The sequence below is a fragment of the Piliocolobus tephrosceles genome, chromosome 8, assembly GCF_002776525.5.
Source record: "Piliocolobus tephrosceles isolate RC106 chromosome 8, ASM277652v3, whole genome shotgun sequence".
Lineage (NCBI taxonomy): Eukaryota > Metazoa > Chordata > Mammalia > Primates > Cercopithecidae > Piliocolobus > Piliocolobus tephrosceles.
In genome coordinates this window covers 56278974-56303801 of record NC_045441.1, presented here as the reverse complement: position 1 = coordinate 56303801, position 24828 = coordinate 56278974, and the positions used below count along the sequence as shown (strand labels likewise).

Sequence of the window (24828 nt, the reverse complement as noted above, 5' to 3'; positions counted from 1 at the left end):
GGAGAATCGCTTGAAACCGGAAGGCGGAGGTTGCAGTGAGCTGAGATCACAGCACTGCACTCCAGCCTGGGCAACAAAAGCGAGACTCCATCTCAAAAAAAAAAAAAGTAATTGGAAGCCGTAAGAGAGTCTGGAAAGATTAGTCCTGATTTTTTATTCTTTGAATAGAGAATATATGACACAGACCAAATTTCAAAGGGCACAAAAGGGTATACAGCTTCAAGTTTGTATCTTCCCCCTCTCTGCCAGCCTCCTGATTCTTCTCCTCAGAGGTAGTGATGTTATCGGCTTCATTCTTTCAGGGAAATTCCATGCGTGTGTGTGTGTGTGTGTGTCAGCACGTATTCTATCCCCTCTCATTCTGACATAATGTTGCACCAGACACTGTTCTACTCTCTCAGCTTTGACATAATGAAATATATTGGAGATCATTTCTGATTAGTACAGTAAGGCAAGGGTCAGCAAACTATGGCCCAAGGGTCGAATTCAGCCTTCTGCATATCTCTGAAATCTGTTTTATTGGAACATGGTCATGTCCATTTGTTTAAATACTGTTTATGGCTGCTTTCAATGCTGAACAGCGGGGCTGCATAATTGCTACTAAATGAATTGAACCTGATGGCCCGCAAAACCAACAATATTTATCATTTGCTCTTTATAGGAAAAGTTTGGTGACTCCAGCAATAAAGGATTCCTCATTTTCTTTTTATACAGTTGTATGATATTCCATTGTATGGATGGACCACAATTTACCTAACAGGTACCCTACTGATGGGTACTTAGGTTATTTCCAAACTCTAGCTCAGTACATGTTATTTTGTATATGTGTGTGCGTATAGTTACGTTAACAATTTCTGTAATTAGCATGGCTGGGTCAAAGAGTATGTGCATTTGTGATTGTGACTGGTATTACCATATGGTTTAGAAGCAAAGTGGAGCGTGCCTGTTTTCCCACACTCTCAGGAATGTAGATTTTTATCACACTTGTTTCCCTATTCCAGTAACACTATGTGTTTAAAAATGAGTCAATCTGTGTATCAGACAGTTCACTATTTTAAAACAAAGAGGCTCAGTTTGGTCTGAGCTACAGTTTCCACTTAGAATTTTCAGTGATTTTGTTGTTGTTCCACAGTAAGTGTTAATGACAACATCCAGTCCCCATATTCCTCTCCAAAATCTCTTTGCCAGGTTTCTAATTTGAACAGTCCCATGGAGGACTGCTACTGCTGAACAACTCTCGCTCCTTCTCCAATTTAAAAATATTTCCCCATCTAATACTATGATAATTTGATAGACAGTCAAAAAGAAAGCGACGGCTGCCCAGCTGAAGCGGCTGCCCTTTTTCATTCCAGACAAAATTCCTTCCTGACTGCAATGACAGCATAATCATATTCTGTATCTTGCATTTACATGGTAATGTGTTTCCAGCAGAGCTCCACAGGCTTCCTAAGGTCATCCTTAATGTCTCATGTTGGATCGAGTTGGTCAATCTCCTTAACTAGTCCTTGAGACAGTTTAGTTATCTATCATTTTTAATAATCCTAAAAAGTACTGTAATGAACATCTTTATAATTGTAGATTTTTTTTTTTTAATGAAAATAGACAATGTATGGAAGAAAAAGAACCAACCTATTTAAGGGTGTATTGTGTTTATTAACTGATCAGTAAATCAACTGATCAGTCTGTTAATCTATCCATTTTTCTATTTCTTGCCTTTTTCAAAAAAGAATATAACATTTCCATCTTATTCTTTAAATGTTTAAATGAAGCCTGAATATTTCAGGATGAAATTTTGGCCAGTTGATTTTCAATCACTGATATCATGAATTTGTGGAAATGATCAGAAGGGATCTAGTAGAATCTACATCAACTTTAGGGAAAAGAGCATCATATTCTTCGAGACAAAACCTTATTTGTTACTATTTTGATGTTTTGGAATACATATTTTATTACTGCTGCTGTTATTAACAACTAAATCCTCATAAAAGTACTTCTGTTGTCCACTGAAAACAAACAAAAACACAAAAAACATCCCCAAACAATGAAAAGACACTGGTGGCCCTGGAAGGACTTGGGCAGATGGAGCAGAGCAGGAACTTGCTGCTTTTATACATATGCCTATTTAGCTTTTTTTAAAAAAGAGCAAACAGAAAAACTAAAATGATATAGGCCCTGGCCTCGTAGTGAGGAGAGTCAGGCCCCATTCCGGGGTATTATACCAACTCCTTCAACAGATTCCCTCCCTGCCTTAGGCTTTCTCTTCTACTCAGTTATAGGAGGAGATGGGGAGGTGAAGGGTTGAAGATCTCTCATACCTCCTTTAAAAATTTAAATCTATTGGCCGGGCGCGGTGGCTCACACCTGTAATCCCAGCACTTCAGGAGGCCGAGACGGGTGGATCACGAGGTCAGGAGATTGAGACCATCTTGGCCAACATGGTGAAACCCGTCTCTACTAACAATACAAAAATTAGCCGGGCATGGTGGCATGCACCTGTAGTCCCAGCTACTCGGGAGGTTGAGGCAGGAGAATGGCTTGTACCCAGGAGGTGGAGGCTGCAGTGAGCCAAGATGGCACCACTGCACTCCAGCCTGGGCAACAGAGCAAGATTCTGTATTCAAAAAAAAAAAAAAAAATTAAATCTATTTTAACAAGACCTTCTTGGCAAGTTATTTTAAAGATAACAGTAAATGCAAGCCCAAGTGTATTGGAACTTCTACAATGCAAGAAACAGACTGCTTGGAATTTCCATACTGCTTAACTGTGGAGTGATTGTGAATGATCTCTGTCATGGTGTAAAATGTGCCTATGGGAGTGACCAACCTTAGCTGTGAATTTAATAAGCTGACCTGGCACCGGCACCCAGCTCTGGCAGGCTCCCTGACCGAGGACCTCCTCTGCAAACTCACTGGTTGAGGCACTGGGAAAGCTCAAGGAATGCAAAAACACAGGCCCTAGTTCTGCCTGAAGTCAGAAAGAGGGAGGCCCTGAAGGCAAGTGCCAGGGAAGGGCCTGGCACAGAGGACCAGTTCCCCCAGGCGGAAACAGGAAAAGCCTGGAGAATGCTCTCATCTGGGACAGTGCTCTTTACTTGCTGTGAACCAGAAGCATAACATGCTGGCACCACCTATCAACCAAAAACCTACTCAATCCGGGCACCAACCTGAAAAACCGAGGCTGGTGCTCCACGTGATTTTCTTCTAAGACTCGCCGCCTTTCTCTCTGTAGTTGTTCAATCCTCTGCTTTTGTATTTCAGCTTCTTCTAAGTTCCCTTCTTCTAGAAACCTGAGGCATTGAGGAAAAAAAAAAAAATGAAAGGATATGAATTCAAGAAAACAAAACAATCATTACTACTCAACTTGTATATGTCCACAACTGGATATTCAAAATCCGTTCCTATACGTAAGACCCTGCCCCCAACCCTTTAATCAGTATCTTGAAGTAGTCAGAGAAGACATTTTTTGAATTGGTGATATTTACATAATTCAAAAATTATATCTACAAAAAAGAATTTGGGGCAAAGTCTTCCTTCTTCCTGGTCTCTAATTCCAGCCACCTTCACCCTACCACCCTAGAAAACCTACTTTATTATTTTCCTCTGCATCTTTCTAGAGATTCTTCATGTGTATATAAACAAATATTAATACATATTCTTACCCTTCCCTCTATTTAAAAAATATAAATGGTAGCATGCTATGTATTCCTTGATTTTTTGTTTTGTTTACTTTCTATTTAACAATATATCTCAGAGATCTGTCCTTGGACATACATAGACATCTTCATTTTTTAATAGCCACATAATATCCAGTTGTGTGGAGGTATCTGAATTTAGACAATTTCCTATGGATAGACATTTGAATTGTTCCCAATTTTTTAATGTGACAATGCCGCAATAAATGACCTTGAATATCCACCATTTTACATGAGTAAGTAGGAAAAATCTGCAGGAGAAATTTCTAGAAGTGAAACTGCTGGGTGAAAGGGGGTGTAATTTATATATTACTGAACGGCCCTTTGTGGGGATTACAGCAATTTATATTCCCATTAGCAATGCTGAGAGTGCCCTTTTCTCCCATCACCTCAGAACGTATAAAACTTCTGAATTTTTGTCAATCTGATAGGTTAAAAAAATGGGATGTCGACATGATTTTTAAATTTGCATTTTTCTTATTATGACTAAGGCTGAGAATCTTTTCAGATGTTTAAGGGATAGCTGCATTTCCTGTTTTGTGGACTGTTCATTTTCCTATGTCCATTTTTTCTTTTTTTTGGTTAACACAAGGTTAAGATAAATTTAATTGAAAATGTTCATTATAGACATTAACAATGCTTACTATTCTTTAAACACCATATACGTTATTAATATATACTGTATATTTCAAATTAACTCCATTCTTAGGTTTGATTTAAGAAACACAATTGTAACAGATTTTATACAAAAAAAGACTTCCCTAAAAAAAGTAGACAAACTGCATGAAACAGTACAAGCATAATGTGCATAGCAAGATAGCTTGAAGCATTCTGTGTGTGGCTTTCTTTAAAATAAATTAGGGGAATGGGCCCATTTGGGACCTACTGTTACAGCTGACATATGTAAATGGTTTCACACCTTTTTTAGGCGCTTGCTAATGAGTGTTCAACCCCTGCAAAATGAATTTACCTCCGATCTATTACTAGATTTCTAGAGGCAATTCATGATACGAGTTGCAGATATGGACTTCTCTGTTTATCATTTATCTTTTGACCTTATATAGTTTTATTTATTTTGCCATAAAGAAGGGCTTATGTTTGCTTTTTTGGGGGAGGCGGGGTCTCATTGAGACACCCAGGCTGGAGTGCAATGGTGTGGTCCTGGCTCACTGCAACTTCCTCCTCTTGGATTCAAGCAATTCTCGTGCCTCAGCCTCCCAAGTAGTTGGGACTACAAGCACGTGCCACCGTGCCTGGCTAATTTTTGTATTTTTAGTAGAGACGGAGTTTCATCATATTGGCCAGGCTGGTCTCAAACTCCTGACTTCTAGTGATCCACCCGCTTCGGCATCCCAAAGTGGTGTTTGTTTTTATTAAAGCCAAATGTAACAATCTTTTCTTTCCTTGGGCTTCTAGATTTTCAGTCTTAATTAGAAAGACCTTAGGGGAGACATTATTAGTTCCATTTTACAGAGTAGGAAACTGAGGCTGGAAAAGATGAACAGACCTACCATATATCACACACCCTGTGAGCGGCAACCTAGAAATCAGTAGTTAGATCTCAGTGCACCAAAATCATTTAAATCTGAGGGCTCAGGGAGCTGGATGTTTCCACCCTTTCAAATACACACTAAGTTCTTTATGATTGCATGCAGTCAAACTCTTCAAAATAAACACCTTTTTTTGGCATTTCCATGGAAATGGGGCTTTACGGATAACAAAGGTCATGCCACACATGGATTCGAGTTGGGCCCCAGCTCCTCCGTGACACAACTGTTTAAAGTGTCCCCACCTCTCAACTCCTGATGACATTTTCCACCTTTCTCAGGTGCCTCTGGTGGCCCGAGGATTGCTAATAAGACTTTTTGTAAAGCGTTTTACATCTCTGGAGAGAAAAATCTTTAAAAAAATCCTTACCTCTGGTCTGGCCTAAATCGAGTGTCAGTAGGTGGTAATAAAGACTTTGATGATAGATCCATTTCATTTAATTCCAGTGCAAACTGTGTGAAGCCATAGTATTGCTCATAGCCTTTCGGCATGGGATCTAAGAAGAAAATAAATCATTCACCCCTAACTTGCATGTCGCTTACGTTACATTTTAATTCCTTCACCTTTTTCATCTCAGCCTCGCTACAAATTTTCTCTCTCAGCTCCCTTCCACTTCTGTTAAAATATTCTGACTAATGAACAGGCGCTGAACATTTCTCTATACATTTTATTTTCTATAATTTTTCTGTCTAAAGGGATGTAGCCTCCTAAGTGTGTTCAGAAGGCAAATTTATACAATGCTGTGAAGTTTCTGTAGTGCTTAAGCTACGAAAATAATTTGATTTTAAAATAAACATGTTAGGCGGGGCGTGGTGGCTCACGCCTATAATCACAGCAGTTTGGGAGGCCAAGGCAGGCCGATCACCTGAGGTCAGGAGTTTGAGACTAGCCTGGCCAACATGGCAAAACACTGTCTCTACTAAAAATACAAAACTCAGCCAGGCATGGTGGCGGGTGCCTGTAATTCCAGCTACTTGGGAGGCTGAGGCAGGAGAATCACTTGAACCTGGGAGGCAGAGGTTGCAGTGAGCCAAGATTACACCACTGCATTCCAGCCTGGGTGACAAGAGAGAAACTCTGTCTCAAAAATAAAATAAAAATAATAAATAAACATACTAATATAAGCTCTGGGTCCATTTTTCCTGATTCTCACTCTAGAGAATCTGTTTTTAAGTGATGTCAAATTCTCCTGAAACTCTGTTTAGTACCTAGAACAGTGCTGAACACATAGCAAGTGGTTAATAAGTGTTATTCTTTTCTTCCATTCCTGCCTCCCTCCAATCTTACATCTTTAAACCATTAGGTGCATTGCCCTAACTGGAATTCCAGCTTTTCAAGCTAAACATACCCAAATTTATATATTGTATAAATCCAATGTAGACTACTAAGATCTACTTATAGTCTAAGCTCTTCACACATAACGAGAGAAATGCTTTCCAAGAACTCTTATGCAGACCTTTTCTTTTAAATTAAAGGGTCTCAGTCCACCCAGGTTGGAGTACAGTGACAGGATCTCGGCTCACTGCAACCTCTACTTCCAGGGTTTCAGTGATTCTCATGCCTCACCGTCCCAAGTAGCTGGGACTACAGTAGATGCACACCACCATGCCTGGCTAATCTTTGTATTTTTAGTAGGGATGAGATTTCGCCATGTTGTCCAGAGCGGTCTCGAACTCCTGGCCTTAAGCAATCTGCTGCCTTGGCTTCCCACAGTGCTGGGATTACAGGCGTGAGCCACCATGCCTAACCGGGACCAATTTTTTGAATCTTCAGAAGTCCTCCTTGTAACTAGTCTAATTCTCTGTGTATCCTAAGCAGAAAAATATTAGCAAAGTTTCCTGTGGTGTCTTGGTCAGCAACCCAGTAACCAGGGAGTAAAGATAGTGCTTTTTCTTAAAGATGGGCCAGAGATGCTCATTGCCATTAGAAAGACAAAGTCAAGGAATAATGACAGTAACAAAAATTTAAACAGTGTCGCTTTATCAAGGTGGTACTTTAACATTGAGACAGGATGGTAGTTCTCATCTGTGATGCATACTTTAAGCAAAGGAGACAGATTGTGCCATTTGCAAAATCTCATGTGTGCCTCTGAAGCTAGGAGGGCTTCCACTGGTGCCAGTTCATTCTAACTTCATGGCAACCTCTGCAACGGTGGGAGATATGGCAGCTACCCATCAAAAGAGCCACTGCTGGCTGCCTACTTGACCATCATTTCCCTTTCTTGCTTGCTAACAGAATACTGATTCTGTTCAAATGGCATTGTTCCCTTACTGGGGATTACTCCAAGACTTCTAAATCTCTCTTGCCTACCCCGTTGCCCATGACTGGTTCACGGATGGGTCTGAACCCACTGCAGGCTGACATGATGTAAAGTCCTATTTGCTGGGGAATCTTAGAAAACGTTCCTGAGAAAAGAGAGGCACAAGAGAGAAAAGCTCTTTTGTCCTCTCAATACGTGCTTGGTACGCTGTCATGCAGGGGTATGACATTGAATGGTAACAACCATTTTGCATCCATTAGGGGAAACACCACAGTACACTGGGAGTGGCAGAATGTATCCTCACTGATCCGTGTGCCCTTGACACAGGTAAGTTGCTTATGTAACAACCCCGGGGCCACCCACCGCCTCACTTACTGTTAGGTAATAGCACATAGCCTAACAGTTGAAGCCACCAGTCAAATGGTTTTCTGTTTATTTTTTTAACAACCTAAAGCATCCTAACAAACAATGGTTTACAATATGGCTGTGACTTGGAAACAACATAATTTTTGGACTTAGAAGATAGAATAAGATGTTAAAGTGTGGTGGGGACATGCTGATGAAAGTTGGGGTTCCCTAGCTCTTCTGCCCGTATCTGCTCCAAGAGCTCAGCAACCTCTGGAATCACAGGAGTGATGAGGATGGCTTCTGGGGTTAGGTCAGCCTGGGGATAGCTAACTTTTGTAGGTCTCCTGGGTCACTGCTTTTCCTCTTTGTCCTTGCTGTAGAATGCCTTCTTGCATCTCACTGATACTCTTTCATAGTACCCAGTATAGTCACACATGCGGACTGCAAGATTCCCTCAGAGCATGCCCGTGGATTAGCAATGCTTGTTCTGGGGTTAAGAACCTGGGACCCAGCAACCCAATGGAGGTGTTGCTATCAGTAAGCATGACAAGTAGGTGAAGACCGGATGAAGGAAGAGGGCCAACACCTCTAACCTAGTTCAAAGCAGAAGAGGCTGGAGATGCTGAACAGACACCGCTCCTGTCCTCTGTGGCTTCTTTTGCCATGCCCACTCACCCAGCCCCTCGCAGCCTGGGGTCCACAAACCCAGATACTCACTTGCTCTCCATACACAAGCAGAAGAGGAGGAGCCACCGCAGTAGATGCTTTCATGCCATTTCCCAAACAGCCGATGAACTGCGTTTCCACTCCTGTCAAACACTGTGCCTTCAATCTCATGGGCATTAGTGCTCCAGTATTTTGCCTAGGATTCAAATGAGAGTTGTCGGCTTAGTCCTTCAGCATCAGCTTATTACAGATATTAAAGAAAGAAAAAAGGAAAAGCTAGAGAAAGAACCATAAGAGTGGTTCCATACTACATATTCGTTTGCTAGCTCTGGGTTCTGTTTTTTTAACCAACAAATTAAAAATTTATGTATTTATCATGTACAACATAGTGTCTTGAAACATGTATACCTTGTGGAATGGCTAAATCAAGCTGATTAACATATGTATTACCTTACATACTTACTTATGATAACACTTAACTCTCTCAGTGGCCGGGTACGGTGGCTCATGCCTGTAATCCCAGCACTTTGGAGGCCGAGGCGGGTGGATCACCTGAGGTCGGGAGTTCGAGACCAGCCTGACCAACATGGAGAAACTCCATCTCTACTAAAAATACAAAACTAGCTGGGTGTGGTAGCACATGCCTGTAATCCCAGCTACTCGGGAGGCTGAGGCAGGAGAATCGTTTGAACCCAGGAGGTGGAGGTTGTGGTGAGCCGAGATCGCGCCATGGTACTCCAGCCTGGGCAACAACAGTGAAGCTCCGTCTCAAAAAAACAAAACAAAACAAAACGAAAACAAAAACAAAAACTCTCTCAGCAATTTTCAAGTATACAACACATTGTTATTAACTATAGTGATCATGTTGTACAACAGATTTCTTGAACTAATTCTTCCCGTCTGAAATTTTGAATCCTTTGGCCAACATTTCTCAATCCTCCCCTCCGTCCCTGGCAAACCCATGTCAACCATCATTCTACCCTCTGCTTCTATGAGACTGACTCTTTTGGATTCCAAATATAAGTAAGATTATGTGGCATCTGTGTCTGGCTTATTTCACTTACCCTCCAGGTTCATCTATGTTGTCAGAAATGACAGGGTTTCCTTCTTTTTAAAGGCTGAACAGTATTCCACTGTTATATGTTATATGTACCATATTTTCTTTCTCCATTCATCCATTGTTGGACACTTAGGCTGTTTCCCTATCTTGGCCATTATGAATATTGCTGCAATGAACATGGAAATGCAGATATCTCTTTCACATACTGATTTCACTTCCTATGGATATACACCCAGTAGTGGGATTGCTAGATCATAGGGTAATTCCATTTCTAATTTTTTTTAGGAACTTCCATTCGGTTTTCCATAATAGCTGTGCTAATTTACATTTCCATGAATGGTGTGGGTTTCCTCTTCTCCATATCCTCCTGAACATGTTATTTTTCATCTTTTTGATAATAGCCATTCTAACAGATATGAGGTGATATCTCACTGTGGTTTTAATTTGCATTTCCCTGATGATTACTGATGTTCATCATTTTTTCCTCATATATCTATTGGCCACTTACATGTCTTCTTTTGAGAAACGTCTCTTCAGGTCCTTTGTCCATTTTTAAATCAGATTGTTTTCTTGCTGTTGAGCTCTCTATACAATTTTTATATCAACTTCTTAGGGGATGTATAGTTTACAAATATTTTCTCCTGTTCTATAGGTTGTTTCTTTACTGTATTGATTGTTTCCTTTGCTGTTTAGTTTGATATAATCCCATTTGTCTATGTTTGCTGTTGTTGTGCTTTTGGGGTCATATCCAAAAATAGTACCTGCCCTGACCAACGCCATGAAGCTTTTCTCCTTTTGTTTTTGTTTTAGTAGTTCTACAGTTTCAGGTCTTACTGTAAGTCTTTAGTCCTTTTCAGTTGATTTTTGTATACAGTATAAAGTTCTAATTTCATTCTTCAGCATGTGGATATTCAGGTTTTCCAGCACCATTTATTGAAGAGACTGTCCTTTCCCCATTGTGAGTTCCTGGCATCTTTGTCAAAAACCAATTAATTATAAATGCATGGATTTATTTTCGAGTTCTCTATTTGTTCCATTGGTCTATGTATTTGTTTTTATGCTTGGACTTTGGCTTTAAAAAACTCATACCTTTAGTTATCTAATATAAATGAATGGTTAACGATCTGCAGTTTGTAACTCAACTAATATTTGTGTAAGATACATTTGTATTACTTCCTTTGCTACATACAATGTAAAAGAAGGCTCAGTTCTCGGCTGGGTCCAGTGCCTCATGCCTGTAATCCCAGCAGTTTGGGAGGCCGAAGTGGGTGGATCACTTGAGGTCAGGAGTTTGAGACCAGCCTATCCAACATGGTGAAACCCTACCTCTACTAAAAATACAAAAATTAGCCGGCTGTGATAGTGGATGCCTGTAATCCCAGCTACTTGGGAGGCTGAGGCACGAGAATCACTTGAATCCGGGAGGTGGAGGTTGCTGTCAGCTCAGACTGCACCACTGCACTTCAGACTGGGTGAGAGTGAGACTCCATATCAAAACAAAACAAAAAAAGAACAAAAACAAGAAAAGATTCAGTTTCTATACATCAAGCGAGTAGCGTGGGTATTCTCACTATGTATTGGTGAGAGGCAACCTTGCACTCTATTCTGCTCAGTTCAGCTCAGCTCAGGCCAGCCCAGTCCAGAGGATTTTATACAGTTCCACACTACAGCCAGCAGAGGGAGCTCTAGCGCCCTAGAGTTGATTTTTTTTTTTTTTTCCCCAAATTACCTGGCTGCCCTAAAAGTTTCTATGAAAGAACGGCAAACGCATTTCTCCATAAATCAAAAAACCCTAGTACTATTTTCAGCTTAAACAGAATCCATATTTGGAAACCAATAATGTTGAATGGCATTTTCAGGTCAGATTCCGGTCGTTCAGCTTCTGCATTTTAAGGCTGCGGTAAAAATGGTGGTGCACGGAAGTGTCTCAGAGTTGAATTAGAAATTTAAAGTTAAGTTCTCCAGCCATGTAAGAATGAGGGAAAAGCAAAAAGATCTTAAGTTTGTTTATTTGTTTTTGATAATACAGGGTCTTACTATGTTCCCCGGGGTAGAGTGCAGTGGTAAAATCATAGTTCACTGCAGTCTCAAATTTCTGAGCTCAAGTGCTCCTTCTGCCTCAGCCTCTCCAGCAGCTGGGACTACAGGTGCATGCCACCATGTCTGGTTAATTTTTAAATTTCTTTATAGAGATAGGGTCTTGTCATTTTGCCCAGACTGGTCTCAAATTTCAGGCCTCAACTGAGCCTCCTGCTTCAGCCTCCCAAAGTGCTGGGATTACAGGTGTGAGCCAGGGCACCCGGGCTCTTAATTTTATTCTGAATCAGGTGTCAGATTTTCCCTTAGAGATATATGCCAACAAACCCAGTGCTGAGAATTTGCTGGAAGCCACCAAGGGACACTGTCACCTTCCACAGGCGAGTGTGGCATCTGCTTGCAGCATCTTTCAACACCAGACATGCCCAGTGTTCATCTCTCATGACTATAAAACCCATTTTCTGCATGTAAGTGGATGAGAACCAGGTAGGTGGTAGATACGGAGTGGAGCATGTTTCCTTGGAGAAAACGTTGAGAGCAATGTGGCTTTCACCTGGGACACAGGTAATATATCCCTGCTTCAGGCTGCCTTTTGTTTCTGTTTGCAGAGAGCTCAGACAAAGCTTTCAAGGTAGGGTCATTTTTATTTTGTCCCACATGTCAGGTCATTATGGGCTTTATGTTGCTCTATAAACCAGTTTGAGGTTATAATAAAGACCCCAATCCACGTCTTCCTAAGTATTCCCTATAGGTTACAGGTGGTGCAGAGAGGCATTGCATGAAGTTCCACAGTGAAACCTCCACTCTCTGCTTATTATTTCCATCTTTGTTAAATGCAAATATTCCTTGAGGAGGATCATGTTTTAAAGCTGTTTTAACGACATACAATTTTTAAGAGCACGAAGGAATCTAGGAGGGAGAGAAAGCAGGGAGGGTTGCCCAGCAAGGCTGTTAAAATGATAAAGAGACTCCATACTTTTTGCCTCTGGCCAATCTTTCCATTTCTTCTCTGAATGTTTAGGAGTCTCTCATGTGTGCCAGATACCATTTCAGGTATCAGGGCTACAGAAGTGAGCAAGAGAGACTAGGTTTTGCTCTTCTGGAGTCAAGGATGATGAGGAGGGTATGGAGAGCAGAAAATAAACACACACGGCAACGATAAGCAGGCTGACTTCAGATGGTGATAAGCACTCTGAAGAAAATGGGACAGGATAAGGAGCGAATAACAGGATGGGGCTAGGGCTAGTGATGGAAAGATCTGGGGACAGCTGCCCAAGCAGAAGGAAATGAAGAAAGAGAAAGAAGGCCGGTGTGGCCAGAGGACAGTGGGGAAAAAGAGGGAGGAAAAAGAGAAGTTCAGGTTGGAGGGGAATGAGGTGGTGTGTGTGTATCTGTAAGTGTGCAAGTATGTGTGTGAAAGGGCGGGGATGGGGAGTGGAGCCTGTGCAGGGCCTGGTGGGTCACCATAGGATGCAGGCTTCAACTCTGAGAAAGATGGAAGCTGTTGGAGGATTTTGCTCAAAGGAATGATACAGCATGAGATTTTGTTTTAAAAAAAAGCCTGTGGTAAACCATACCTAATGTAACATTGACCATTTTAACCATTTCTAAGGGTACAATTCAGTGGCATTAAATACATTCAGAATGCTGTGCAACCATCACCACTATCTATTTCTAGAACTTTTTCATCTTCCCAAACTGAAGTTCTATACCCATTCAACACTAATTCCCACTTCCTCCTTCCTGCAGCCCCGGGTGACCACCATTCTGCTTTCTTTCTCTGTGAACTGGATTCCTCTGGGGATCTTGCAGAAGTGGAATCATGTAATATTCGTCCTTTTGGGGCTGACTTATTTCACTCAACATAATGCTGTCAAGGTGTATCCACACTGCAGCATGGTGATTTGTGTTTTAAAAGGGTCTCTCTGGCTGCTGTACTGAGGACAGACCCTAGTGGCCCCCAGGAGGGGCCACTGCCCTGGTCTAGGTGACAGAGGTGCAGCTGGGACCAGGGAGTTCCAGCATTGCTTGCCTGCTGGCATAAAGGTGAAGGTGAAAAATCTCTCAAATGCCCTGTGCTCTGGGGCCCTGGCTCTGCCACAGCCTTTCCCGGGACAGAGCTCAGAGAATCACTGGAGTTACCTTTATAAAAATCACTTTGCAGTAGCAGGAATCATCATTCAGATTCTTGATGACAATCTCTCCATAGTGCTCAATCCACCTCTGCCCGCTTAAGATGTTATGGATGCAAGAGGTCACTTTGTTCCACTCAAAATGATCCCCAAAACTAAAAAGAAGGAAAAAGTAGAAGTATCAATTTCCAGAAGAGCCAGCAGCAAATGCAAACAAACTCTGCTCTTTTATAAAATAAGTCATTACTCATCCCTTTATTCACAGAAGCAACGCTGGCTGAGTGTCCACGCCACGCTAGATGTTCTAGGAGCCTCCACTCTCCAAGGAGGCGTGCATGCCACAGAGAATGACAGCATTCAGACTCTGCACTCTGGAAGCTACCAGAGGCTTCACTAGAAGCTGGTGGTCTCTTGGAACAGCCCACTCCCTCCTTTGACAGAGGAGGCAGTTCAGAGCCAGAGGGGCTTGTCCAATGTTGCTGAACTAGGAAAGGAAAGCTTGAGGAAGGGATGAAGATTTTATACAGTTTGCTGAACATATATTGCCTGCATCGTTTATGATGAGAAAGTATTCAGATATTACTTATGGAATTCAATAATTATGAGGAAAATGGTATTAATAATATGACCAGATACTTACAAAACATATGCAGTGTGCTAAGTACTATTTTAGGTGTTTTATGTATATTATTGGTTTAATCTTCACAACAGCCCTAGGAAGTAGATGGTTTATTATTCTCTCCTTCTAGACGGGGAAACTGGTGATGAGAAAGGTGAAGTAAACTGTCCAGCGATTCGCTGTCAGGAAGTGCCAGAGTGAGCAGATGAATCTTGGCAGTCCAGTTCCAGAGTCCCTGCTCAGAAGCATCTTGCTTAAGAAATAAGTATCGGCCGGGCGCGGTGGCTCAAGCCTGTGATCCCAGCACTTTGGGAGGCCGAGACGGGTGGATCACGAGGTCAGGAGATCAACACCATCCTGGCTAACACGGTGAAACCCCGTCTCTACTGAAAAATACAAGAAACTAGCCAGGCGAGGTGGCGGGCGCCTGTAGTCCCAGCTACTCGGGAGGCTGAGGCAGGAGAATGGCGTGAACCTGGGAGGCGGAGCTTGCAGTGAGCTGAGATCCGGCCACTGCACTCCAGCCTGGGCAACAGAGCGAGACTCCGTCTCAAAATAAATAAATAAATAAATAAATAAATAAGTATCAATCACCCCTATCAGATCAAGGCCATACCTTTCTTAAAAGGGATTTTGACAGCAAAGCAGCACAATAAAGGAAAAACACTTTTTTTTTTTTTTTTTTAATTTGAGATAGGGTGTCACCCTGGCTGGAGTGTAGTGGCATGATCACAGCTCACTGTAGCCTCAACCTCCCCAGGCTCAAGGGATCCTCCCACCTCAGCCTCCTGAGTAGATGGGAATACAGGTGCATGCCACCACTATGCCTGGCTAATTTTTGTATTTTTTCTAGAGACAGGGTCTTGTCATGTTACCCATACTGGTCTCAAACTCCTGGACTTCAGCAATGCGCTCACCTTGGCCTCCCAAAGTGCGGGGATTACAGATGTGGGCCACGGTGCCCAGCCAAAACCACCATTCTTAATCTTGCTAGGAAGTGGAAACGAGTTTTTAATAAGCATCTATTCGGGGAACTCTGGTCTCCAGGAGCATTTCCATTTGAGGGAGAAACATTTTTTAAAAGTGAGCTTGCCAAAAGGAGGAACATTTAAACCTACTGTCAGACAGATTACAAGAAAAAACACACACTCATGCAACTGGCGGGGGGTGGGCATCCGGCTCCCAAAGCAAAATCTTGGCCCTAAATTCCATAAAGCTCCTTAACCACAGAAGAAGAACTTACGCTGGCAGAGTCACATGGGTTGTGCCAATTGGAACGATTTCCATGGATTTGCCCCAGAATTTGTTTTTCCATCTCACATCTGAAATGAAATACCAAATATTACATTTTTAGCAGGAGAGTTAGGTAGATTAAATAGTTCCTAGGCTAGATAAATGATCAATCACTATATAGTACAACCTCTTCACAATCAAGTCAATTATTATATAGGATAACTTTTCATAAAATATAAGTACCAACCCCTTGGGCCCCTGGAGCAGAATCAGGGAAACTGAAATGATAAGATAAAGTAAAGTCCTTTCCATGAATGCATTAACAGCACGAAAGGCAGACAGAAGTGAAAACAAGTAGTTAGCACACAGAGAGGCCCAGGTTATAACTAAGTGTATTATAAGGTAAAATGAAACCTGAGAAGAAGGAGTGACGAACATGCTTGGAGAAAGCATCAGAAGAGGCTTGTCAGAAAGGGCCATCTAAATAGGGCTTTGAGGAAAAAGCAGGAGTTCACTGGGCAGAGAAAAAGCAATTTAAGGCTAAAGGTAGCTTGTCCAAGGGGACAGAAATATAGGAAAACATAGTCACATAGTATGGTTCTATCCTACAGGTCTCAGACTATCTTATCTAGAGAAGAATAGAAAGGTTGAGAACAAAACCAGGTGCAGTGGCTCATGCCTGTAATCCCAGCACTTTGGGAGGCAGAGGCGGGTGGACCACTTGAGGTCAGGAGTTCGAGACCAGCATGGCCAACATGGTGAAACCCCTTCTCTACTAAAAATACAAAAATTAGTTGGGCATTGTGGTGGGTGCCTATAGTCCCAGCTGCTCGGGAGGCTGAGGCAGGAACCCAGGGTGGAGGGTTGCAGTGAGCCAAGACTGTGCCATTGCACTCCAGCCTGGGTGACGGAGTGAGATTCTGTCTCAGAAAACAAACAAACAAACAAACAAAACTGAAAACGAAGAACAATGGGCTCTCCAAGCCTGGCTAAGAGTCTAGTTTGTGTGCAATGAGTGGAAACAATCAGGCCACTGATGTGATTAGACATGGACCTTGCAAAGGCAATTGGAAGCCATACGGAGAACGGAACAGGAATAGGAGAGAGGAGAAGCAAGGTGACAAGTTAAGAGGCCACTGCAGGTGCCCAGGGGATAACAAATGGGGATGAAGGGAACCAAGACAACAGACATGGGGAAGCGAGTGAGCCCAGAAATACTAAAGAAGAAGAAACAGGCACAACTAGGTGACAAATTAGATACAGACTGAAAAAGAATTTATGAACAATGTCAGATTTCTCTAACTTGCGTGAATGGTGGTACTAACAGAGAAGCCAGGGAATAGAAAAAGAACAGCAAGAGGATTCCATCTGGCTGCTGCACTGAGGATAGACAGACCATAGGGCGGGAGCAGAGGGGACAGTGGGGAGCCCTGGCTGGGGTCCAGGTGAGAGAGGTGGAGGTGGGGCTGGGACCAGCGAGCACCGTGGGCCTCATATTGTATAATCGTATTTATATAAAATGCCCCAAACAGGCACATTTATAGGCTGGGGAATGTTGAGAGAAAAGGGGCACGGTAATATTTGCTAAAGAGGATTCTTTCTGGAGTGATGAGAATGTTCTAAAATTAACTGTGCTGATAACTGCACAGTTTATAAAATTCACAATTCTGTGAATAAAAACCATTGAACTGTACACTTTACACGGGTGAATGATATGGTATTTAAGTTGTATGTTCATAAAATTGTTACTAAGAGAAAAAAAAGATAGCTGGCTGTTTAAAGAAAAAGTAGTAACAATGTACTACATGATTTATGGTATGCAGAAGTAAGATTAAGATGTACGTCAAAAACGGTAGAGAGGTTGGGAGGGGAAAATGGAAGTATACTTCTGTAAATCTCACTATAGGTGAAACTGGCATAATATTATTGATGATATTAAAAATATATAACATAAATCCTAAAGTAACAACTTTAACAAGAAACAAAACGGGTAAGTATAGCTAATAAGCTAACAGGGGAGATGAAAGAGAATGATAGAAATTATTCAATCCAAAAGGCAGAGAAAGAGGAAAAGGAGAACAAAGAACAGATGTGACAAACAGAAAAGAAACATCATGAGGGCAGATTTAAGCCCAGCTACATCTACAATCACAACAAATGGAAATGGTTTACATAACCTACATAAAAGGCAGAGAAATGTCAGGCTGGGTTACAAACCAAGATTTGGGAATCCTAGGCCCATGGAAATAGGTGGATTGCTCAGGAAAAGGCTGATGGGGAAGGATGGCCTAGGAGAAGGATGCTCAGGAAAGGGAAGGATGTAATGTAGGAAGCACACAGAACTACTTTGAGAAGACCCCTCTCATTAAAAAAAAAAATCCAACTTTTGGCTGGGCGAGGTGGCTCACGCCTATAATGTCAGCACTTTGGGAGGTAGGCAGACATATCACAAGGTCAAGAGATCAAGACCATCCTGGCCAGCATGGTGAAACCCCATCTCTACTAAAAATACAAAAATTAGCTGGACATGGTGGCTCATGCCTGTAGTCCCAGCTACTTGGGAGGCTGAGGCAGGAGAATTATTGAACATGGCAGACAGAGGTTGCAGTGAGCCGAGATCGTGCCACTGCACTCCAGCCTGGCAAGAGACCGAGATTCCATCTCAAAAAAAAAAAAAAAAAAATCCAACTTTTGAAACAACAAAGAAGAGGTGCTTATAGCATGAGTGAGATTTATCAGTTAGGAGGCTAGGAACCTTATGAAAATATTTCCAGAGGGTTTTGGTGAGAGAGCAGTTTCAATCTTAAACTTTAATAGCAAAGGTGAAGAAAGAAAACCATGGTACTTGTCACTTTAAGCTGGAAATACTGATTGCCTCCAGAGAGAGAAACTGAGTGGCTGGGGAAGGGGGTTACAGTATACTGTTTTGTACTTTTAAAGTTTAACAGACTGCGTGTGTGCGTGCGTGTGTGTGTGTGTGTGTGTGTAAAGGCAACATGTGATATCAGTGGTAGCAGAGAAAAATATTTTTAAAATGTATATGTGCTTACTGTCTAAAAACTTAGGATGCTTATATTTTCCTTCTACAGTACACTTTTTTTTTAATAAATTGAGAGGTTAACAAAATTAATCCATCTAGGAAATAGCTATAGCCTTATTTATTCTTCAGAAGATTTACCCACCCACCCCCAACTCAAAATATAAACTGAACAAAATTTTAGGAACAATCATCTCAAAAATGAAAAGAAGTAAGCAATGTAAAACATGACTTCAGAAATAAAATTTAAGTCTGACAAAAGCAGAAAACCCCTCTGCTGTCTACACACTGATAAACAACTGTAAATATTTAGTGTCTCTTGAAATATGTGAGGCATTTCAAATGATTTTTAAATAAGATAAAGTTACAGAAATAAATGGAGGAGGCTCAGATAAACTAAGTGAGAGATGAGCGGCAAGAACAGGTGATGTAGATCCTTCCAACCAGGCCCAAATCCAGGGACCACTTTTGATCTCAGTAAGAATTGATAGCAATTCTTGGATAAAGTAAATAGATAACATATTACACAATATGATGGAAGTAAAATGTATTAGCACATTACCTTGCCAGAAAACAAAATTTCTAGACTCAGCATGACATGCAGAGATAGGCGGATGGTGGCTGACCTGATGGAAACAAAGGACAGAAAAACAAAAAATGAACTTTTGCGTCTCATGAAATCCATTCTTTCTCCACTGCACTGAGATGTAACACTGTGCAGTGCTGAACTGAAGGAAAAACTTCTTTAGTTTCCCTCAACAAGTCTGTCCTCAAGAGGGCGCTCCTGATACAGTCAGCTCCCACTTGCTCAGGATGGTCAAGGGTGAGGGCAAGGCCCTTGAATGGAAGCCTCCAGAAGCCTCCGTGGGAGGGCGGCCAGGTGGCGAGTGATGAGGATAGAGGTGCATTTTGAAAGACATAAAAATAAAAACAGGGACATGTGAGGATTTCTCATCCATAACATATAATCTGACATTGGCTACCAATGTGTCAACATCTCTGTCAGCTGTTCTGAAAGTAGCTGCAGATGTTTTAATTAAGATATCAAGTAACAAGTATTCTAACAAGCAACCCAAATGCTCTTCCTCGGGCTCAGCCAATTTAACTCTTGAAAACTCTGCATAATAAAGGCCAGCCTCTTTTCAAATCACCCACAAGAAGACCGATGCAAGGTAATTTTTTTAAAAAGAATGTTTCTATTTAAAAAAAAAAAAAAGGAGCACTGGGGAAACACACAATTGTTGAGGAAATGTTAGTCAACTGTTAAGAACATTTATTTATTTTTTTGTCAAGATAAAAACTATCTTGAGCAAGTAAGTAATCTCATTCCAGGAAAGAGAATTCCCTGGAGCAGAGACTGCTTTTTGGCAAGGAGTCATTACTCATTTTATTCAGTAATGAAGAGGCTGAAGAGAAAATGGCTCCTCCCTCTATTTCCTCATTATCTCAGTTGCACTCAGGGAACGTTGAGAGGTGTACATGCTGTTACTCTAATTCAGTACTGGTGAAACCACAGTAATGCTGCCAGGGTTGTTTCCAGAAAGTTCTCTGATGTAGTTGATTCCTAGCAGAGGTGTCTTACATTGAGAGTATCTAGCTCAAAGCCTGCATTTTATAAACAAAGAGACTGAAACCGGAAAGATTAAAGTAACGTTTCCCAAGCCACACCGATAGTCAGGGAAGAGACAAAGGAAAGACCCAGCGGTTTTGGTTTACCTCACTGGTTTTCAAACTTTGCAAAAAAAGGGAAAAAAAAATGTTTTGAGCAGCTGCACGGTTTTCAAACCCATCTTATCAAGAACCCAGAATACTGAGCCCTTGCTTGAGAAAACAGGTGGGGAGGAAGGGAGGGCAGTGGGTTACAAATCCACAGCTGTTCACCTTCCTGGGACCCTCGGCTGAGGAACATGGTTTGAAAACTACTTCTGTGTGCCAGGCCTCCAGCTGGAGGACTGCAGGGCTGGGACGATGCGGTCACACACACCATACCCACATGTGACTCATGGGATTACAGCTGTGTGGGCCAAAGAAAGGTAGAGACAAAGATGTAAATCATGTAGGTATCTTTCAGATTCCTCAATGAACATAAACGCCAGTTGCAATACAAAGCAGGATACTCAAATTAGCTGCTCTTTGGTTTGTCTTAGTTCCCATGTGCCTCCTAAGAACGTGAGCCCTTCTGTGCCTGTGGGATTTTCAAGGGCAATTTTCACTTCAAGCACTGACTTAGAAACCTAATCCCATAATGTAACTCTCTGATATTTCCTTTGATGTTGTCTTTTTTCTTGAGACAGGGTCTCACTCTGCCACCCAGGCTGGAGTGCAGTGGCACAATCAGCCCACTACAGCCTCGCCCTCCAGGGCTCAAGTGATCCTCCTGTCTCAGCCTCTCAAGTTGCTGGCACTAAAGGTGTGTTCCACCATGCCTGGCTAATTTTTTCACTTTTTGTAGGGATGGGGTCATGCTATGTTGCCCAGATAGGTGCGGAACTCCTGGCCTCAAGTGATCTTCCCACCTCAGCCTCCCAAAGTGCTGGGATTACAGGTGTGAGCCACCATATCCAGTTGTCTTTTTTAAAAAAATCCTACCACTTGGAGATACTTTATATCAAAAAATGCTACATTCTTCTCCTTTTCTTCACTAGCTGTCTCTCAATGAAAACAGTGGAGTTAGCTTTGAAACCATGGGACCATATAAAACAAAATCAGGGTGCAGTGGCACAGCCCTGTAAGCTACTTGGGAGGCTGAGGCAGAAGGATCCCTTGAGCCCAGGGTCCAGGAATTCAAGACCAACCTGGGCAACATAGTGAGACCCTATCTATAATAATAATAATAATAATAATAATAATAATAATAATAATAATTAAAAACAACCATAAATCAGCTCAAGACAATCCCCACTCCCCACTTCTCCACCCCACCTGGCATGACCCACTACGGAGTGGAACGACAGCTATGAAATGTTCCTCTCCCCCATAATGGAGACATATTTTAAAGTGGATTATTATGAAGTAGATTATATTCATCCCCCAAAAACAATGTAGCAATGTGGGAGAGGAGTACTACAGCTTTGATGAAGAATTTGGCATCTTTACAGGTATGGCCGAATGTAAACATCAAAGCCAAACACGGTATATAAAAACCATACACCTCTTTTCTAATAATTTTAAACACCATAAAATAGGGATAAATACACTATCCATATGAACTATAAAAGAACCCCTACTGTATACACACATCTCATAAAAACACAAGCTTGATTTTTTTAAACTATTGTGTTAATGAATGAATGTTTAGCAGATTAAGTTTAGATGGATTCAACACATTCTCTGAATTAAGTCTCAACCTTCAAATATCAGTAACTTTGCTTATTTCTTTATGGCTTACACAGGCCTTTGGGAATGGTTTATTTGGCCCACATTGCTTTTAAGAGTTTTACAAAGCTTTCTGGGGAGATTTACATTGATAGCTTATTATTATTATTATTATTTTGTATATTTCCTCCTATTTGTGGAGCATCTGCCATGTGCTGCACTAGTGTCCGGGAATGAGGGAAAGGTTTTTGTCGTTCCATGGACCTGAGCCCTGACTGCAACATCATCTGCTGGCTGTTTGACCTTCACAGCTTTCCAATCCCCTCAGCCTCTGTCACCTCATCTGTGAAATAAGGCTGATTCCACTGACTTGGCCAACTAAAAGAGAACACATACAAACTGTCCAGGATCGTATGCTGATGTGGATGAGGCAGAGACTATGTTTTGCTTTTTTTTTAATGAGTGTATTTTCACTTGGTTCTTACTATCTTCGTTAGCCTGATTTTATAAATTAGGAAATAGGGGTTCTGTCCAGCAAAGAGCTTCCCCAATGCCACACCATTAATGAGTGATAAAGGTAGCACTCCAAACCTACGTCATCCTCTTCCAGATCCAGGGCTCGTGTCCCTCCCCAAAGCCAGGACACATCATTAAGGTTCCTTCTCATGGACATTTAGAGAAAAAACCTTTTGAACTTGACCTTTCCAACCTGAGTCTCGCATATTTCTTTGTAAAATGAGGTGTGAGGATCCCTCTTGGCTTCAAAATGCTCTGATTCTAACATCTGATGTTAATATCTTCTTCGAATCTTAGCATCAAAGGTGGCAGCGGATGCTGGCCAACTTGAAAATATTATACAAAGGCTTTGATTAACTTCAATGCCCATGGAAAAAGAGAATTCACACTTAATCACTAATCTTTGTTGATGGCAATCCTTCTAAAATCTATTAGAGTAGAGAATAATGGGCAGAATCTAACCTGTCTTTGTTATTGCAGGATTTTGGTTGAGTCTGTATTCTCCTTACATTTTAACTCAGGCAAAAAAAGGCAGTAGATGCATTTGTCTGAATTGACCCAGCTCTGGAAGAGATGCTGTCTGTTAGCCTGTTGAATAAACCCAATTTAGACATTTTTTTTTTAAGCATTCTTCCCTATCACTTCCTCTCCAATCAAAGAAGAGCAATTCTTGATTGGTAAGGATGTCCAAGCATTCAAGGAATCACTACACATGGTTTTTATTATGCAAGTATTCATATGGTAACACATGTATCTATCTTTCTTTCTACAAGCCCCAATATAGTTCCCCTGGCAGTTAAGAATTCTGGTAATTTATAATTTATTTATATATCTGAGGCCTTTCTTTACCTTGACCTAATCATTTTTAATTTATGCTTTGAATGCACTTTATATAAGAGGTCAAGGGAGAAGCAGAGAGGGAAAGGATGTATTTTCAGTATTTTTGTACTTTGTAAGCTTTTATTTTTCAGATTTAGAAAAGTAGCCCTTCAATACCATCAGTTCTTCCCTGCAACTGCTCCAAGGCATAACTATCCAGTACTCCCAGGTCCTGACTTCCCTGCAGCAACACAGGGCAATAATGAAAAAGAGGGCAAGTGCCAGGTGAAGAAGTCATCCAGAGAGGGGGACCAAGTGGCCATTCTTTCCAGGTCACTCATCAAGCACTTACTGATTGCCTCTGATATGTCAGGCACTATCCTAGTCACCAAGGGTAAAATGATAAGCTAAAGAAACAAAAATTCTTACCCTGATGGAAGTTGGATTTTAGTATGGAAGTGGGTAAGACAAATGACACATAAGAAGCACATAATTTGTCAGTAGTAATGTGTGTTGAGGAAAATAAAGCAGGGCATGGGGATGTGGGGACAGTGAGTAGGAGGGCTGGTTAGACAGGGTGGCGGGGCAGGACTCTAATAATGGAAACCTGCAGGGCTGAGAGAAGTTCGGGAGTTAACCACACAGATATCTGAGAGAAGCACGTCCCAGGTAGAGGACACAGCCAAGGCCAATGGCTGGAAAATGCTTGGTACGAAGCAAAAGCAGCAAAGTCAGTGTGGCAGAGCTAAATGACCAGGCGGGGAAAGTAGGAGAAGTATCTGAGGGTGAGATTTTTGAGGGCGTTGTGGATCATGGCCAGGACTTTGGATTTTATTCCAAGTGACTTGGGAAGTTGGTGGAGGGTTTAGAGCAGCTGCTGCTTCTGTTTTAAGCAGTCACTCTGACTGCTGGATAAGGAATTAACTGGCTCTGGAAACAGGAGATCAGTAGCGAGTCCAACTGCAATAATCCCAGTCACTGATTTTAGTGGCCTGAGCTAGGTGACCAGCACCAAATGGGAGACAGAGTGAAAATGGCTGGCTGTAGAAGGCAGGCTTCTGAAGGAAGACCCCAGGATTTGCTGATGAGAGGATGTGAGTTATTAGAGAAAGAGCTATTAAGGATGATGCCAAGAATTCTGACCTGATTCTGGGGAGAATGCAGATGTCAATTATTTTCCCTTCTCCCATGTTCAGAGTGAATCACTTATCTCATAAACACATGGCTTCTAGCAAAAAATTAAAAAACAAAAACACATTAAGTGCTGACTTGCCCTAGAAATGTAGAAAACCACAAGCAATGGTTTAGTTGTCTCATCTTTGATTTATTGCTGGTTTTATTTGAATGGTTTGAATTTACCCTTTGATAGTGTCTTTAAGATGGTATTTACTTATTTAACAGGTAATAAATAACTGCTTGCTAGTAGATACAAGGACTATTCAGAGAGGTTACATGAGTGTGCAAGGAGGAAGTGATGGGTGTGGCAAGTATAAGTCTGTCCGAGAATGTATGGACTCAGAGTCTTCCAATAAATAACAGAAAAGGAA

The 24828-nt window shown here is 41.6% G+C and overlaps 1 protein-coding gene across 6 annotated transcripts in view; it reads right to left on the bottom strand.

Annotated features, from left to right (window-relative positions):
• OSBPL3 (oxysterol binding protein like 3) overlaps positions 1-24828 on the bottom strand; it is a 184354-nt gene that overhangs the window by 4632 nt on the left and 154894 nt on the right. For 5 of the 6 annotated variants that reach the window (XM_026447522.2, XM_026447525.2, XM_026447523.2 and 2 more), the window contains 6 exons: positions 19194-19257; positions 15605-15683; positions 13753-13897; positions 8565-8709; positions 5609-5735; positions 3164-3286 (listed from right to left, as the gene is read on the bottom strand). In XM_026447522.2, coding sequence (XP_026303307.1) covers positions 3164-3286; positions 5609-5735; positions 8565-8709; positions 13753-13897; positions 15605-15683; positions 19194-19257 — 683 coding nt within the window. Of the gene's footprint in view, positions 1-3163; positions 3287-5608; positions 5736-8564; positions 8710-9577; positions 9740-13752; positions 13898-15604; positions 15684-19193; positions 19258-24828 lie in introns of those variants that run through there. The other variant, XR_003306769.2, reaches the window with a different exon arrangement.